We start from the raw sequence: 14,029 nt of genomic DNA, 5'->3' as shown, positions 1-14,029 counted from the left end.
ACAAGCTGGACATTACAGAATTTTTCTCTGGGAGCATTCTAATTTTATTCACTCGTTATTAGCATCCTGGCAGAGGATTGCATTCTGCACCCTGAACTGGGCAATCCCTTCTGATGAATCCTGGAAGCTAAGATTGTAAAAATTGGGGTAAATTCCCCTTCCCATTCTCATTTATATTTTTTTAATGTTGTTAATTCAAACTAGTTATTTCATGGAGTTTAGCATAAAAGGAACTAAAATGTGTCTTTTAAACAGGTAAAAAAAAAAAGTGAAAGAAAGAAAGAAAGAATAAAAGGCCTACAGTGTGTTCGACAAGTGGGCGGTGTTAGCATACACCCCGAAGTGTTAAAACAAAAAAGAATGGAAGAAAGAGAGAGGAAGGGATGGACAGAGGAGGAGGAAAGTCAAGAGGAAGAAAAGAAGGAAGAGAGGGAGATGGGAAAGAAAGAAGCAAGGAGGAAAAAGAGAACTTCTATTATGCAAACCAGTTTCTGATAGGTCACATAGCTACCAATGAAAGCTAAAATCTAAATAAAGCTTAAAAATTAAAGGACTTACTAGCCTACTTATTCTAATTCTTCAGATCCACTTTCTTAACTCAAGAGTTTGAGAAGTGCCTACTATTGTTCACTTCAGGTGCTTTTGAAAAGCAGTGATTTTATTTTAAAACCAGTTTGAGTAGACCCTTATCTTTCTTCCTCCTTGTTTTTGCAGGAAATTTCAATGAAAAGAAAAGCCAATGGATTGTGGTCTTAGAAAAGCTGCTTAGATGATGTCTGTTTCCCGTGCTATAGACACGTGGCAGAGCTGTAAGTAAATGCTCGGCACTGCATGATGAATTGGATGGCTGCAGACCGGAGACAAAAAAAATAATTGTCTCATTTTCGTGGTGATTTGCTTAACTGGTGGGACCATGCCAGAACGGCTAGCGGAAATGCTCTTGGATCTCTGGACTCCATTAATAATATTATGGATTACTCTTCCCCCTTGCATTTACATGGCTCCGATGAATCAGTCTCAAGTTTTAATGAGTGGATCCCCTTTGGAACTAAACAGTCTGGGTGAAGAACAGCGAATTTTGAACCGCTCCAAAAGAGGCTGGGTTTGGAATCAAATGTTTGTCCTGGAAGAGTTTTCTGGACCTGAACCGATTCTTGTTGGCCGGGTAAGCTTTGTTTTTAAGATCTCAATTTCAGGGTCTGTTAGTGGTCTTAAGATGTTTAATACCAGACTCTTTTTAATTGTGACCACACTTAGCTGTAAATTGTTCAAGCCAGATGGTTAGTGAGTTTACCTGTCGTTCTGTTAGGAATACGATTAATCCCAAGGTAACAGTTTTAAATGGTCTTGTAGGGAAAGCTTCTCCTACCACCTCTTCCACCCGGCTATCAGTAAAATACAACACTGCTTATATAATGCAAAAACAAATAACGTTTTCTTTCTCACTCACACGAGAGAGATCTCATGCCAAACCTTTTCTCTAGTTTATAGTACTTGGAAGAGATACGCACATTTTCTCAGTTTGAATTCCTACCACTTCAATTACTGAGAGTTTATTTTGTTTTATTTTATTTTAAGGCTATGCAGATATATCTAATTGCAGGTGGATATTTATCTTTTTTGTTTTATCATCTGCTTTTTCAATAATTGACCTAGGATGGAGAAAAGGAAGTTCTTAAAGTAGATGCTTAACTGTGCATTGTACTATTTGAAAAACTTTGCAATAGGAAACTAGTTCATTCATTGTCAGGTGAAATCAAATGTACAGAATCAAAATTTTAGTTTAGTGGAGTGTGTGTGTGTGTGTGTGCGCGCACGCGTGTGTGTGTTAGACTGGACTTACATTTGTTTTGCTGTTGTTGGCAGGTTAGACAAATGTTCTTTGTGTAGACATGGGCTGCCTGCTTTCCAAAATCACACTGTGGGTTATTGGAGACTACACGTGTTTATTCCTCAGAACTGTTCATAAGCTCCTTTTAATTTTGATGCACATCTTCATGTAGGTATAATTCCAATTATGAGCCTGCCAATGACTGATTTTCTTGATAAGCTTTAGAAGTGAATCAGGCCAATGTTATTCACTTCCCAAATGCAATGATTTAAAAGAAAAATAGGAGGGGAATTAAATGCTGATCTTCAGGACTTGAGTTAACTCTTTGTGTTTCACTGGGAACTTCTGATTGCATTACTGCTTTTACCCTATTGTCTTGCAAAACAAATTGAGCCTCCCCAAGGACTATGTTTCTCATTTCATATGGTTCTACTTGGATGAAGAAAGCCTGCATAAGGAGATATCATGAATCATTACATGGATATTTATTGAGCCTTTCCTATGTGCCAGATGCTCTATTAGACACAGGAGGCATATCAATGAACAAAACAGTGATCTCTGCCTTTAAGGAACTTATGTTTTGGCCAATACTGAGTGTTTTTTGTCTGTTGAACACTATTATAAAAGCATTTTGTGGGCACCAACCTTTCTGATTCGAACAATAGCCCCCCTTCAGTATATGCATATATATGTTCATTTGCATGTATGGATACAAATATATATGTATGAAACAAGTCTGCACTCCCTCTGTCCTAAGTTCAAAGTATAAAATCTGAAAGATTTTTTTGTATCCTTGATACAAACTGAGGGAGCAGAACCCACTTGAGGCTATTATAGTCATAGTGCGTAATTGTGACTGTTCATATATTTTGCTGCAAAAAATGTTAATGTGGTTGATTACAGGGTGCTGCCCCAGACCCTGCTGAGGGTGTTACTTACCATATAGTTTATATACCTTAATGTTTCTGAAGTATGAAAAGTTTTGAATTCCAAGATACATCTGGCCCCATGGGTTTTGGATATGAGCTTCTTTACCAGCATTATCTTATCTTTTTTGTAGGTACAAAAGTGAGGTTTAGATGGATTAATAAACCAAACCAAGATCACAGAGCTGGTAAATTATCTGCCTGAGTTTGAATCCTGTTGGAAATTCCAGTGGCCATTATTTCACCCACTATACCTTATTACATATTAGGAACCAGCTAACTGGAGTTTAAACTGTAATTTACACTTATGAGTTATTGAGTATAGAATGTAAGGTCTTTACATGCCTACTTCTGGATATTCAGAACTTCTTTAATCAGCCCTAAGGCAAGGCGTTCTCATACCATATGAAATTCTGGGAATACATGCATATTTACATAGTGGATGCTTTGTTCCTTGCTTTTCTTAGTTATCTTTTTATGAAGGTATATCACTCTGACTGTGTCTTGCATAATGTAAATAACAAAACATGCTATGCCCGGGAGAACAATTCATTTTTATCTGGGTAGAAAAAGTAATTAACATGGGGTTGCTTTGGACTCAGAATCCGATAACTGATTTCATCTCCATTCCTTACATGAAGTAATAGAGATAGAGGTAAACAGCCAGGCATTCAGCATCTTCTTGTGACTTATTGACACGTGAGACGTTCATGCTTCTCTGAATGACAGAAATGTTGCCAGTGAACCTTAGGATTTTGAAATAGCCCAAATGCTTTTGAGTCTTAGTGATGGTTTTTATCTGGCCTTTTCACGGCTTCCTACCATGACCAATTCCCAAACAATTGTTAAGTCAGAGTTTATTTTCTGGAAAACTTTTCTGCGAACATTTCCCATCATACCTATTTCCCTTTAAAGAAAAATGCTCCTGAATTATGACAGTGTAGCCTTGGAGGATCTTGGGTTGTAGCGTAGCCAAAAATACATTTCAGGTGACTGCTTCAGATTATGAGTCAGGCTGAGTGCGAAGATGATCTGAATCGGGGTGCCCACCGGTGCTTTAGTGTTTTACCTCTGTGCACACTCTTCCACATCCGACTCTTTAAACCACTTCACCTCCCAGCTTCTCCCCAGGAACCGGCTGAGAAGCATTACTTACTTATGAGCACACCTGCTCTTTGAAAGGCCCTCCTGCGAGTCACCATGGCGGGGCCCCTGGCCTAGCAGGCTGAGTTCAAGCTCAAGGGCAGAGCTAGTTTTTGAGTGATAAGTTCTTCAGAGCTTCACATATAACCTTACAGCCTCCATCATCTGTTTTTAGTATATTGGTAGGCAGCTGGATGCTGAGAAAGCTCCTTAGCATCAGAGATGTACTCTCTCGAGGTCTGAATATGAGCTTGGCCACTTTCTGGGTGTTAACCCTGAGAAGGTTACTGAAGTTTTTCAAGGATTATGCAAATAAGATAAATAAGAATTTGTAAGAGTAAAGAAAATAATAGAAGCATAGTGCCTGCTATATAGTAATTGTAGTTGTAATTGTATTCTTAATTGTATGTGTGTGTGTATGTGTTTGTAGTTGGAGTGGCAGACAAATTAACAATTACCTCACTAGGTGAATAACAAGACTCTGGGAGCCCCTTCACAGGTACATGTTGTATAGTGTGGAGGTGATGTTTCTTTGAAGAGTCACTGGCCCCGGGGGTGTGGGGTGGGAAGTGAAGTGCCCCAGCAAGATAGAGTTTATGCAAAGTCACTGGGGAGAGAGTAAGATGACTGAGAGTAAGATGCTTCCCTTGGTCAGAAGCAACATAAGCCTTTATATTTTCTGTTGAAATGGAATGAAGTTAGTGGTCATATATATTGGTTTCTTTTTAAGATAAGGTCTTGCTCTGTCACTCAAGCTGGAGTCCAGTGACGCACTCACAGCTCACTGAAGCCTCGATCTCCTAGGCACAAGTGAATAGTCCCTCCTTAATAGCTGGGACTACAATCATGCACCACCATGCTTGGCTATTTTTGTTTAAATCTTTTGTAGAGATGGGGTATCCTGTGTTTCCCAGACTGATCTTAAACTCCTGAGCTTAAGCAGTCCTCCGGCCTTGGCTTCTCAAAGTGCTGAGATTACAGGTGTGAACCACTGTGCCTGGCCTGAAAGTCATATTCTTAGAGAGGTTTTCCCTATCAGTTCTTCTAAAATGTAATTATTCCTCCTTTAATATTTCATACCCTTTGTCGATGCTTGACTGTTTTTCTTCCTGATAATCATTATCTAACATACTCTATACCTTATCATGTTTATTATTTGTCTCTTCTAGGATGTAAGTTCCGCAAAGAAAAGGATTTTTGAGTCCTTTGGTCTTTGCTCTGTATTCCCAGAACCTAGAACCCTGCCTGCATATAGGAACTGCTCAGTAAATACTTTACATGAACAAATAAATGAATAATTTACCTACATAATGGAAGAATTTATAATACTCATATAAGCTCAGTGGCATTTTTCAATAAAGGAACTTTCATGTTCTCTCTTTCATATGAGTATTTTATAGACCACCTGGGTAGTTAAAAATTTTTTTTATGTATTGATTTTGAAAGTCTTTCTTTGAGGTAGTGGGCATGAAGAAAATGTTAACTTGTTTAAGCAACTCTCTTTCAAAAAGCTGCAGAATTACCTCTGTGGAGACTGTCTTTCTTACCACTGTCATAAAGCAAGACGTTGTCTTCCAACTATCTTCAGACTTTTGTGTTTGGGCTTATGGTACAAACTGGAGCAGAAAGCTTTTGTCTGGATTTCTGAAAAGCAAATACCAGTCAAACAGACTCTATTCCTGCCTCCAGTTCTCTGTGGACCAAGGCAAGGCAGAGCCTGTTCATAAACACATAAACATTGAGCATTCACATCTCCATGTACCTCAGTGTTGACTTTCTTTGGAAATTGTGACAGAGAAAAAAGTGGCTCATGGGACACTTAGCCCAATTATGCTTATTTGTTCTGGTCTTAGGAAAGAGAAAACCTGTGGTGGTTTTTGATGAATCTGGCCACAACACAAAAATACTATTCTGTGGTAAAATGTGCAGATACTCTTTATGGTAGACAGCTTGATGTCATTATGAGAACCCTTGGCTGCAAGTCAGGACGGTGATTGATACAACCATGCCACGAATATTTATTGAGCATCTACTACCTGCAGAGCATTTCATTGCCAATGGATTCTCAGCTCTGAGCAAACACAGATCTATCTATGCCTTCTGCATGGAACTAATGAGCTCCTAGAGGGAGACAGACATTAAAACAGATAATCACATGAAGAAACATCACAAGAAAACTGAAATAAGTACTCTGACGTGAAGGAATGTGGTTCTCTTGAAGCATATACAGAGGAAGCTGCCCTATTCTATGGGAGGATGGAATCTTCCCAAAGGGAGTAACCTGGAAGCTGATATGCATTAACCTGTTGTTGAACCAGGGTTCAGGGATAAAAGGAAAAAGAGCATTTTTGATAGAGGAAATAGCACGTTCAAGGCTATATGCAGAGCTGAGAGAGGGTCAGGGTGACTGAGTGTGTCTTAGTCAGTTCTGCTGTATAATAAGTTAAGATAGACTGGGTTGCTAATAAACAATAGAGATTTATTTCCCTCAATTCTGGAGGTTGGTAATCTTTAAGATCAGGGTGCCAGCATGGTTGGTTCTGGTGAGAGCCCTTTTCCAGTTTGTAGACTGCAATCTTCTTGTATTCTCACATTGGTAGAAAGAGGGCAAGGAAGCTTTCTGGGGCTTCTTTCAGAAGGGCTCTAGTTACCTTCATGAGGGTTCCACCCTCATGACCAAATTACCTTTCAACAGACCCATCTCTTAATACCATCAAATTGAAGATTAGAACTTCAACATACGAAGGTCGTAAACATTCAGTCAGTTGCGCTGAAACACAGAGAACTAGGCTTAAAGTCTCTTGTGTCAAGTTAGAAAGATAAGCAAGGATCTCTTGGAGATCTGGCTTCTTTCTCTTTTAATTCTACTACAAAGTAACTGGGAAATAAAGTCATTTCTGTTAGGTGCAATTTCCTCACTTCTGAGTGTATGGGATTAAGATATTATATATTTAAGATACAAACCCCTATGGAAGTGGAGTACACACACACACAAACACACACACACACACACATGCCCCACATGTTCATTGAATATCCTTTTTCTAAAATGCTTGGGACTAGAAGTATTTCAGATTTGAGATATTTTCAGATTTTGGAATATTTGCACATATATTGAGATATCTTGGAGAATGGAGCCAAGTCTAAACATGAAATTCATTTATGTTTCATATTTACCTTACACACATAGCCTGAGGGAATTTTCTATAATTTTTAAAATAACATTTTTATGTAACAAAGCTTTGACTGTGACCCATCACATGAAGTCAGGTGTGGAATTTTCTACTTCTAGTGTCATGTCAGTGCTCAAAAACTTTCAGATGTTGGAGCTTTTTAGATTTCAGATTTTCAGATTAGAGATGCTCAGCCTCTGTGTGTGTGTGTGTGTGTTTGTGTGTGTGTGTGTGTGTTTGTGGTGGGGGGGTATATGTAACATCGATTTTTGGCTCAGGTTGCTTTAGTCCTTGTTCTGTAAGTCCTGTGATCCTCAATTCCTTATATTGCTTATTTTGGGAAAAAAAAAACCAGTCTGCTCTGCAGGTGGTCATAGTTCTTCTATACTAAATCCTCTCTCTTACATAAACTTCTCTGCTCTCTTTCCTCCCTTTATTCCTCCTACCTGGGCTTCTGAGCTGTTCCTTATTTGGATGTAACTCTCTTGCTGGTAATGCCACATCTATTTATAATTCTCTTCCTCCAAAGCACTGACTCATTTTCTCTCTTTAAATTTGACCTTCTAACCTTCCCTCTTTACTGTAACTTGGGAATCGTTTGGGTGGTGCTTAGTATGAAGGACACGGGATGCCAAATAATTACACTATATTACAGTTTATGGTGTCTGCGACTGGTGAGAAAATTGCACTTGACATGCCATTATTTTTTGCTGGCCGTTTGCATGTTAAGAGCGCTGGACTACGCAGTCACAGCTTAATTGTATCTTCGGCCTTGTGGGAACAATTCACTGTCAGTTCCATGAAGCTTCTACCTACTCAGACAGAGCCTTGTGCACCAATAATTTGGCAGGAATGCAAGTCAGCACGCGTGTCTCAACCTGGCCAAACAACAAGAGTTGGCTCCCTCTTGTCCAATGTTCCGACTTAGAAATAGGGGTATCCCAGAGCTGTTGGAAATCTTTGGCTGCTAATATAAATAATATAAATAAAGAGAATAATATTAGTCATTTAAATTAGCAGAAATTAGCAGAAACCCTAAACACACACATGCTCACCTACACATGAACACACATGCTCACCTACACATGCACACACGTGCACATGGAGGATTTCTTAGCTTAGTTTTTTCATGAGCAAACTCCCAAATCATCTCTTAATCCTTTTTGTTTTTTCCTGTAGCTCCAGACTCTCACCCTGCTCATCTCATTCCTTACCAAGGGATGAGGTGAGAGAGAGTGGATAATCGATGCTTATGTTTGTAGATGCTCTGAGAAGTAAATTCTCAGCTTTCTTATAAGAAGAATCTTGCATACTTTGTCGGCTATTTGAGAGTCATCTCATGAAGGCAGATATTTTTCCCACTTGAAGCAAAATAATAGCAGTCATATGTTTATGGATGACACAACCAGATTATATAATTCTGTTTTTTAAATAGATTGCAACAAGATAGTCAGTATAAAAAAAACAAGTTCAGAGTATTGGTTCCTATTACAAGTATGAAGCTGAAATTCACAGGGAAGCATTGGGCAAATATAAATGCTACATGACTGGAAAGTGACTCATTGCATATTCACGTGACAGAATAGCATAAAGTCATTAAAAAATTAAGATTTATAACATGAGAGTGTGGTTGCAACTGAATAAACATCAAAGGCAAGATATAAAATGTGTATAGAAAATAATTATTAAAATATATGTGTGATACAGTCAGAGTGCCTGGCATATATCTGTTAAAATATGTGTGTGAACATGAAAAAATACATTTAAACATTTTTGTATCTATCTTCAAACCATGAATATAGATGTATGTATTCAAATTTACAAAAATAATGAGCCATTAGCGCCCATTATCCTGCTCACCCATACACCCATATTCAATACTTTCAGTCATTCTACCGCTATTTTTTCAATTACCTTCACCCCCACAAATGCATACACATTGCCAATGGTCTTGATTTAAGTAGTTAATTTAAAGAGAATGCAAATCACGTCTATAACCACTATTCACTGTTTTGATGTGGAGATTTCCCCAGTTGAAAACAACACAGAATCATTAAAAAATCCCAAATGCATGATTATATCTAATGAGTATGTGATATCCAGGTAACCCACCTTAAAAAAAATTGAGGAGTTAATTTCTGACATTGATTCAGATTAGTAACTATACCACAAAGCAATACAGGAGAACCTGTAAGGAAATATATCAATATATTCAATCTTTTTTCCCCCAATATATGTGGTTGGATTATGAGTTTTAAAAAATAATTTTCTGCATTTTATTTTCTTAATATGCTTTTATTAAAATGTAAAACTTAATAAAATGAGAAAAAATAATATATTTGTCAATTATCTTAACATCAATGCCATCCATTCATAGCAAATTCTTGGGGACTATTACTTAATGTAAAACAAATTTGGTAAATGAATCTCGTTTTAAAAACTACACCTCTGCTAAACACTTGTATGGCCAATCTCGTCAATTAATAAAGCACTAGGCTTATTTAATCATTTTTATGAAACCGTGAAGAGAGAAAGAACAGCTACAGTCTTTCTGCATTGCTAAATGCACTTTAAACAAGTTCCATAACTATGGAATAGACCAGATATTAACCAGATGTGAAGGTTTTATATTTGATTTTTTAAATGGGAAACTATCTTATGAGTCTTCAAGTAATATAATCAGCCTACAGGTTGCCTGTAATTTTTTCAACAGATAGGAATGACCTAGAAAAGTTATTTATGGAACGATGTTATTTAAGAAACATAAAAGTGTTACAGTGTTTACAGAATTTCTTTTGGCCTGGCTAAGAATGTTTGCTAGACAGTGGTATTTTAAAAATAGTTCAGCATTTTCCATCTGTACATATCATTTCCATTATAATTAACTTAAGTTCACCCACTTGCATGCACATACACACCTTGGCCTAATTTGGTCATCCACATTTCTGTCCCTAAGTCTTTGAATATTTCATTACACAATATTTCAATAGGCAGCCTTGTGCACAAAAATCGGAATACTCAGTTAAGATATGAGCGTGTTTTCTCATCAGCACTGGCTCTCTAACCTCAGATTTTAATATGTTTAGGAATCCCTTTAGATGTTATATCCTAGAGGAGAAATATAATACACTACATTTTTATTACTCAAAGTGAGGTCTGCAGACCACCAGCAGCAACACATGGGAGCTAGTTAGAAATACAGAATTTCATTCAACACCTGTACACCTGGACTTATTGAATCAGAATCTGTGTTTTAACACTACCCCCAGGTCATTCTTATGCACATTAAAGGCTTTAAAATGAAATACACATTTAGTTTTTAGGAAATCAGCCAATCATCAATCAACCCCTGTGTGGGTCAAATCATGCTTTTTTGCTCTCTGTACCCAGCCAGAGTCACTTTTGAATACCACCCAATTTTAAAAAAGGGTCAAGGGGGCTAGTGTTTGGAAAAGCCCTAGTGAGGTTTTGGAAGGAAACAGCTGTTGATTTTATTTGAACCCCATGTGGTAGGTGATGAACATGGTGGGCTGATGGGACTCCTTCCACATTGCAGGTGATGGTGAAAAGCAACCACCTGCGTGTGCACCCATGCTCCTACCACCAGCTCAGTTCCTCAGTGAGAACTGTTAACTGTTGTCTGCTCAGTTCCGTGGACTACTTCCTTTTCTCTATATGCATTTACCACAATGCAGCAGGTGTGCTCTGAAATCTACAGAGTATCAAATGTCACTGGGCTTCCATGGAACGCAGTAGCAAAATACAAATGAGCCTGATCAGAAGGGCTGAGGAATATTGGGAAACAGCAGGGAATAAAATACTACATGCATATTTTTATTTCTCCCTAATCCTAAGAATAACCCAGCTGGGTTGCATACATTTATTTTTTTTTTCTGTGAATATGTGGTTGAGACTAGGAAACTGATGACATTATCCAGGGACATGAAAATGGGGGAGAAAAAGAGGGTTTGTTTTTTTTTTTTGAAATGGAGTTTCGCTCTTGTTGCCCAGACTGGAATGCAATGGTGTGATCTTGGCTCACCAAAACCTCCACCTCCCGGGTTCAAGCGCTTCTCCTGCCTCAGCCTCTTGAGTAGCTGGGATTACAGGCATATGCCACCATGGCCAGCTAATTTTTTTTGTATTTTTAGTAGAGATGGTGTTTCTCCATGTTGGTCAGGCTGGTCTCGAACTGCCAACCTCAGGTGATTCGCCCGCCTCGGCCTCCCAAAGTGCTGGGATTACAGGCATGAGCCACCGTGCCTACCCCCAAGAGAAAAAGAGATTTTAAGTAACCTGAATAAAATGATAGTATCTATTGAGTGTTTACTATATGGCTGACAATTTATTAAAGTTTGCCTATTCAATCTTCACATCAATCCCCTGATAAAGGTACCATTATACACATTACCAGATCGGGAGAAAGTCACTGAAGGGAATAGTCATTTCCACTAGAAGGTGCAGGGGAGACAAATAGTGATTACGTGATGAAGCCCAGAGTCAAACCTGTGCGTGGTGATCACAGAATTTGTTCCTGTCACCATGGCAACACACGATCTCATTTGAACCTTATGTGGTAGGTGCTCAGTGTGCTAGGCTGTGACCCCAATTTGCAGATGAGAACAGTGAGATCATGGAAGGAAACAAAGGTATGGTCTCATAACGAGAATGTAAAAGGTTTAGTAAGATTTGAGCAGACAATGAGAGATGTTTCTCTAATTACAAAGCCACCACACATATTTTTTGCACCTCTATATGCTTTGCTAGTCAGGAACAGAGGTGCACATAAATCCCTTTTGAAAAGAAAAATGTCCTTGAAGATTATGCCTGTGCTGGCTCTGTTTTATTTATTTTATGGGAATCAGAGGAGAGGACATTGGTATAGCCTGGGCCCGGGCAGGGCTGCTACCAAGTACACCACAATTTGGGGGTTATTCTCTTAATACGGGGGTTAGCCTAGTATCTTGATGTTTTGCTTTCTCATTTTAAAAATATATTAAAAATGATCATGCTGATGAATAAGAAAAAATGATGGAGAAGGAGTAACAAGAAGAGAAAAATGGTTTTATTGACAATTGCAGACATCTTGCTACGTGCTTTAAATATATTTACATGTTATTATTTTCCATTTTGCAGATAAGAGAATTAAGACTTTTGGATGGAAGTAAATTCTCACTGGCTTGGTGACCAGAGTGTAATGATTCTGGTTTTGCCTGAGCTGGGCAGAGCTTTTAACCACGCCAGAGCTGTAGCATAAAGTTAGAGAGCTCACTGGAATCTTTAGCCAAAACTGAGCAATTTTCTAGGTTCTTCTTAAAGTGAGAATCCCAGAACACCAAAAAGAAGAGTGGAATGAAAAATAAAATCCTGTACACATAGACAGGAACTAAAAGAAGACAAAACGCTTGTACCCTCCAGTTGCTTGAACTAATTGTGTTAATGCTGAATAATTTAGTAACAATTCCCTGTACTCTTGGAAACTGAGCTGGTGGACAATATTACAGAGGCTCCAGAGGTGGGATCTGTAATTTACTTAGCTCTGTGCAGTGACTTCCCTGACGCCCCTTGTAACTTTATAAGTCTTTTTCCAAATAGATATGTACTTCTCTGTTGCATTTCTTCCATTCCAGCCCCCAACTTGGTGACTTTCTCCTGAGCAGTTCTGGTCATGTCCTCTGCTACTGGTGCACCTTGGCCACTGAGAATAACCCCTTTATGCCTTTAGCAAATACTCTGAGGAACAGTAATTTGATGAAAGAGCAAACATGCTATTAAAAATGACCAAATCCTGTAACTCTTAGAAGCAAGTCAGACTCCCTAGACACTCAAAAGCTTTATTTAGAATGTGGCAGGGTTATTTATAGTGGAGTTTTTCTTTGCTTTTTTTTTTGTGTGTGTGTGTATAGGAACCTAAAAGTATAAATGAATTTCTCATTGCAGTTTGCCTTTTGTCATACCCGTGTGTGTGTGTGTGTGTGTGCACATCCTATTATTTTTTCTCTTAAAGGAGCTTTCCTTTGGCAAAGCTCATCCTCTGATTGCAACCTTGACTTTGTAGGAACATTTATAATCAGCTTTTCGAGGTGTTTTCAGAAATCATTAGATGTTTGCAGTGGCTGAACCTATTGATCAAGGCCGCTGTTTTTCAAGTACTCTCTTCTGTTTTTCCTGTCATTAAACTCTTACTGTAAAGAAAGGTCTTAGTTTTTAATAGCTGAACCCAAATTTCACATTCCAACTAGCCTATCAGAAATGCATTTAAGACTGTGATTCATGCCTATAATCTCAGCACATTGGGAAGCTAAGGTTGTGAGGATCGCCTGAGCCCGGGAGTTGGAGGCTGCAGTGAGCTGTATGATCATGGCACTGCATTCAAGCATGGGCAACACAGCGAGACCCTCCCCATCAAACCCCCAAGAAAGAATGCATTTAAATGTTTCTATCTTTTCTTCCATCCCACCAGTTGGAGGAAAGACACAAGCAAAAAAAACCTGAAAGACCAAACAATAAACATGGAGACTCTCCCAGCTCCCCATCATCACATTCACGTAAACAAAATGAGATGGTACGACAGTGTCAAAGGACACAAACCACAGAGCCAAGTGGCAAATAGAGGGTGAGACATAAATCCAAAAATACAAAGCAAAAGTCACACTACAAGCGATACAACATAAGAAAGGACATAAGCTGGGCACAGTGGCTCACACCCGTAATCTCAGTGCTTTGGGAGGCTGAGGCAGGAGAATCACTTGAGCCCAGGAGTTTGAGACCAGACTAGGCAACACAGCAAGACCCCAGCTCTACAAAATATTTTTAAAAATTAGCTGAGTGTGGTGGCATGCACCTGTGGTTCCAGCTACTCCAGAGGCTGAGGCAGGAGAATCAAGGCTGCAGTGAGCTGTGTTGGCAGCACTGCACTCCAGCCTTGGTGGCAGAGCAAGATCCGGACTCAAAAA

The 14,029-nt window shown here is 38.8% G+C and overlaps 1 protein-coding gene across 4 annotated transcripts in view; it reads left to right on the top strand.

Moving 5' to 3' along the window:
- The window catches only part of CDH8 (cadherin 8), a 390,315-nt gene that overhangs the window by 14,898 nt on the left and 361,388 nt on the right, over nt 1-14,029 (top strand). For all 4 annotated transcript variants that reach the window (XM_008977349.5, XM_034940342.3, XM_008977348.5 and 1 more), the window contains exon 2: nt 715-1,165. In XM_008977349.5, the coding sequence (XP_008975597.3) occupies nt 914-1,165 (252 nt within the window). In that variant the 5' untranslated portion in view covers nt 715-913. The remainder of the gene's footprint in view (nt 1-714; nt 1,166-14,029) is intronic.

The sequence above is a fragment of the Pan paniscus genome, chromosome 18 (genome assembly GCF_029289425.2).
Source record: "Pan paniscus chromosome 18, NHGRI_mPanPan1-v2.0_pri, whole genome shotgun sequence".
NCBI lineage: Eukaryota > Metazoa > Chordata > Mammalia > Primates > Hominidae > Pan > Pan paniscus.
Note: the sequence above shows the minus strand (reverse complement) of the source record. Positions and strands in the feature narration are given on the sequence as shown.